Source organism: Nicotiana tomentosiformis, chromosome 9 (genome assembly GCF_000390325.3).
Source record: "Nicotiana tomentosiformis chromosome 9, ASM39032v3, whole genome shotgun sequence".
In the NCBI taxonomy this organism is placed as follows: domain Eukaryota; kingdom Viridiplantae; phylum Streptophyta; class Magnoliopsida; order Solanales; family Solanaceae; genus Nicotiana; species Nicotiana tomentosiformis.
The window spans coordinates 40737493-40743074 of NC_090820.1; the positions used below are offsets into that span (position 1 = coordinate 40737493).

Below are 5582 nucleotides of genomic sequence, written 5' to 3' on the forward strand. Positions count from 1 at the left end.
ACCTCGTGCATCACAATAACCACAACAGTACGGCAGAAACCTCGTGCATCACAATAACAACAATCGCACGACAGAAACCTCGTGCATCACGACAACAAGTACAACAGCAACAATGACAATAATATAAAGTATGACAAGTAAATCAACTCACGAACTTTAAATCCCAAAGAAACGGTAGAACCAAATCACAAGGAATGACCACAGTAAAGGATGTTAGGCGTAAATAGAATAGCTAAACAAGGGAAAACTAATATGTAGTAACGATCCCGCAATATACATTTCAACAACAGGGAAGCTTGCATGAGTCAAATAATTCCAAATAAAATAAGTCGACTAAGATGTAGGATATCTAACTTCTTTTAAGGTTGAGAAATTACGAAGAATATTTAACAATTCAATTAAGGATAAGTAGCGAAAGATAATCATAACCTCAATTAAGACTGAGCAGTTATAGGATGAGATAATAATAATTCCAAATAAAGATAAGCAGTTATGAAAACATAGCATGACAATAGAAGAGGTAAAATCTTCAGTTAAGTCAAATAAGAGTCAAATAGGTAATAAGAGTGAATCCTGAAACAATTAATTCAAATTAAAGCATGTAGAGGTGAAACTAGTAAATAGGAACTTAATCATATAAAGAACAATTTCATACTCCATGAATATAAGGACCTAAGAACCCTAAAAGGCCAACTTTCCCATAAATAAGTCTGAGTACGCACTCGTCACCTCGCGTACATGGACTACAATCAACAAAGAAGACTCAAATCCTAAGGGGAAATCACCCACACAAGGTTAGGTAAGATACTTACCTCAAAGAAGACAAACCGATACTCAAAAATAAACTTCTCCGGTGAAATGACCTTCGGACGGCTCAAATCTAATAAAAAATAACTTCAAAGCACAAGTGAAACTCATAAGAAACTATTCTAGATCATAAAGCTTCAATCTTTATCAAAATCTAAAAATCGGTCCAAAGGTCAACCCCCCGGGCCAGCACCTCGGAACCCGACATATTTTACAAAATCCGAACACCCATTCCGATACGAGTTCAACCATACTAAAATTATCAATTTCCGATGACAATTCGTCCCTCAAATCATGATTTTTCATTTTGAAATTTTTCTTCAAAAATCACCATTTTCCCGAACTCAAAACACAAATTAAATGATAAAAATAAAGATAAAATCATGGAATATAATAAATTATAGGTGAAGAATACTTACCCAATCGATTTTCCTGAAAAACCCACAAACAATCGCTCAAAACCGAGTTCTACAAGTCCAAATGTGATAAAATGGCCTAACCCTCGATTTGGAAATCTTATACTCTGCCCTTGTCTGAAGGCATCGCGGACACGGAGAAAGGGACGCGTTCGCGAAGAAGAAAAATAAAAGCTGCCCAGTTGTTCTTCGCTAACGCGGAGAGGAAAAATATGATGGCCCAATGATTGCTCTTCGCGAACGCGTGAAGTAGTACGCGGATGCGAAGAGTGGAATGGCATAGCTACACGAACGCGTAAGCGACACGCGAACGCGAAGAGGAAAATGATCACCAGTGCCCAGGGTCTGGTTTGCACTTCGTGAACGCGAGATACGGAATGCGAACGCGAAGAAGGGGGTGGCAGTACTTCGGAACGCGAGAGGGTGACTGAGAACGCGAAGAGGAAATATTTCCTCCTCTAAAATAACACAACGCGAATGCGAAGGCAAGGACGCGAACGCGATGAAGGAAACCAGATGACAGATAACAACAGTTCAAAATAGGAGGAAATGACCCGTAGCCCATCCGAAACTCATTCGAGGCTCCCGGGACCCCGTCTAAACTTACCAACAAGTTCCATAACCTAACATAGACTCGCTCGAGGTCTCAAATCACATCAAACAATGCCGAAAATACAAATCGCACTACGAATCGAACTTATGAACTTCCAAAACTTTCAACTTCTAAAACTCGTGCCGAAACCTATCAAACCCACCCGGAATGACGTCAAATTTTGCAGGCAAATCCCAAATAACATAACGGAGCTGTTCCAACTCTCAGAATCGCATTCCGACCCGAATATCAAAAAGTCCACTTCCGGTCAAAATCTCCAAAAATTTGACTTTCGCCATTTCAAGCCTAAATCAGCTATAGAGCTCAAATTCACAGTCCGGACACGCTCTGAGTCTAAAATCTCCCAATGGAGCTAATTGAACCGACGAAATTCCATTCTGGAGTCGTCTTCACACAGTTCCAACTACGATCAAAATCCTAAGACTTAAGCTTCTGTTTTAGGGACTAAGTGTCCCAAATCACTCCGAATCACCCAGTATTTGAATTCGACCACGCACGCAAGTCAATACACATAATACGAAGCTGCTCAGGGTCTTATGCCGCCGAACGTGACTTAAATTCTTAAAATGACCGGTCAGGCCGTTACATCCTTCCCCTCTTAAACAAACGTTCATCCTCGAATGTGCCAAGAATCATCTCGAAGTCTTCAATTCAGTGAAGACACAGATACAACATACACTCGGGGGGACCCCATGTCACCCCAATTCTCATAAGCCTAACGACACCATCCCAACTGTAATTTATCCGTTCTATCAACACCGATAAGCCTTAGAGTGAAAAATTCTCACCTTCCATTTATCTTCAAAAGACCAGATTCTAAATCCATAACCGGTATCAGTCTCAACCAGCTATAACAACTCATGCCTACACCCACAAGGTATTACCACACAACATGACACACTACACATAGGCCCATAATAACAATTCTGATCACAATAGCTACCCGAAATCAAAACCAGTGTCGACAATTAGCCTCGTATCCGTTAGCAATCCATTTCAAACTTCCACAATGCTAACAATGATGCAAGAAACATGAAGACCTCATAACTATACACCCGGATCAACAAGTCACAACTGACACCCCCGGACACACACCCCGCAAACTAAAACTCAAATAAGCACACGACGAAAATGACTGAATATGTAAAGAGAAACACATAAGAGAAATATCAAACAAGCCCGACAGACACAACTCTCTAACACTACCATACTATGAATCAATTTAAAAAGGAAAAATCAAAGTACATGAACAAATCATAAGGATCTCATTCTGGTATAACCTTCCACCGCAGCACGCAACCTGGCTCAAACATATCAAATCACATGGAATCGCGAGTGTCTCACCCTCAACTCTGAATCACAAGCCAAATACACATCATACCAATTGAAATCTTCCACTAGCTCAATTCTGCCAATAAAGTCACAACACTTACTGAATTCTCACTCCGGTAGAGTATCAAATTACAATTCGTAACGAAATTACTCAGGAATCACATCAAACCTGCCATAATAGACAACATGAATTCACTTATAGCCTCGAAACTCTCAATAATGAATAGAAACAAACGATAGACACGGACTACCACGTATAGAGTCTCCCAACAGGGGCAAATACATAAACATAATACTAAGTCATGAACTCACCCATAGGTGGGACAACAAGTAGGGAACTCACCCTAATAAGCAGAACTGAAATAAAATACGAATGGTGCCCCTCTGTAACAAATCAAAAGCATACCTGTATGGCATCATCTGGCACAACTGCCTCAAAGCCTACTATATGAAACACATCAACGGGTCGGGCCTTCCCCTCTTGGGCGCCCTCTACTTGCCTGAATACTCTGCTGTGACACATATGTTCGGAGTCTAGGACAATCTCTCACCCCGTGGCTGGTATCTCCACACTCTAAGCAACCTCTCTGCTGACGTGGATGTGGGAACTGTGCGGTATAGGTACTCTGAGATCCATGAGCACCTGAAATACTGTGCGAAGCCTGAAGTGCAAACTGAATTCGCTGACCCAGAAAACCTCTACCATGTCGTACCCTGCCTCCAAAATAAGGACCAGTAGATCTCTCCGATCTACGAGGCCTCATTTCCTCCCTGTCTTCTCTCTCCTGATCTTGCCTGTACTCTCTCTTATGGCCCCGCCTATCTTCTCTCTCATGATCCCACATTCCCTCTACGTGGCGAGCGATCCCTACCACCTGCTGAAACAAAACTTCTAACTCTAACTCCCAAGCCATACTAAACCGAATATCATGCTTGAGTCCCTCAATGAATCTACGAACACGCTCTCTAACTGTAGAGATTAAAGTAGGTGCACGCCTGGCCAAATCAATAAATCTCACGACATACTTTGACACTGACATAGTGCCCTGACGCAGCTGCTCAAATGCTGTGCGCCATGCATCTTGAAGGGACTGAGGTACACACTCTCTCAAGAATATCTCTGAAAATTGCACCCACGTAAGTGGAACTGCATCTGCCGGGCTGCCCAACTCATATGCCCGCCACCATTGATAAGCCGCTCCCTTAAGCTGGAATGTAGTAAAAGTAACCCCACTCGTCTCGATAACACCGATAGTGCGGAGAATGCGATGGCACTCCTCTAGAAAACCCTGTGCACTCTTTGAAGCCAAACCACTGAATGTAGGAGGGTCATATTTCTTAAACCTTGCAAGTCTAAGCTGCTCTTCCTCAGATGATGCTGCCCTGACCACGGGCTGAACTGGAACCACAGTCTGTGTTGCCATGACACCTGGAACCTGACCAACATGAACTCGTTGCTCTGGGGTATGGGCGACAGGAGTCTGGGTTCCTCCCCCGGGTTGTGAAGTAGCTGGTGCATTCGGAATCAACCCCGCCTGAGCCAATGTACCAAACATGCTCAGGAACTGTGCTAAGGTCTCCTGAAGTCTGGGGGTAACAACAGGCGCCTCTATTACCTACTCCCCAACTGGAACTACTGGCGGCTCCTCAGCTGCTGCTCTGGTAGGTGCTATGGCTGCGGCACTTACTCCTCGTTGGCCTCTGCCTCTGCCTCTAGCGATACCTGCTCCGGAAGCAGCGTCATCAGTAACTGCAGCTCGTGTCCTCGCCATCTGTGAGAGAATGGAATGATAAAAGTTCAAAATTCGAGATCAATGAAGTCGCACGATAGGAATGGAGGAAGTGATATTGTCCTAATAGTTCCGTAGCCTTTAAAAGATAAGTACAGACGTCTACGTATTGATCCGCGAAAATCTACTAAACTCGCTTATGACTCGTAACACCTATAAACCTAGAGCTCTGATATCAACTTGTCACGACCCAAGTTTTCCTCTATTTGGGTATCGTGATGGCACCTTGTCTTAGGGACTAGGTAAGCCTAACAATAATTGAAACAACAACATTATTTAAATAGAAGCTCTTCAATTCCCAAAACCGGTAGTACAAGTCATAAGCTCTACAGAGTGTTTGCTAGAAAGCCTCTAAATACAACTGTCCAGAAATAGGAATAAACAGTGCAAAAATGAAAACTTGATGGTGACTCCGAAGCCTGCAAACACAACAACAGATTTATCTTAAGTCTCCACAACAACACTCCACACAGCTAACTAACGAACATGTACCTAGATCTGCACAAAATATATAGAAGTGTAGAATGAGCACACCACATCGGTGACCAATAAGTATCAAGACTAACCTCGATGGAGTAGTGACGAGGAACAGTCAAGACATCCACTAGTCTAATAAATTGAACA

General features: G+C 42.8%; 1 protein-coding gene across 1 annotated transcript; it reads right to left on the reverse strand.

Annotated features, from left to right (window-relative positions):
• Window positions 1–2785: 2785 nt before the first annotated feature.
• On the reverse strand, window positions 2786–4592 carry LOC138898649 (uncharacterized). The gene is made up of 2 exons (XM_070184729.1): window positions 3669–4592; window positions 2786–2848 (listed from the first exon to the last, which is right to left on the reverse strand). Exons 1-2 carry the CDS (start codon window positions 4590–4592, stop codon window positions 2786–2788), a joined length of 987 nt encoding a protein of 328 aa, XP_070040830.1.
• Window positions 4593–5582: the final 990 nt, after the last annotated feature.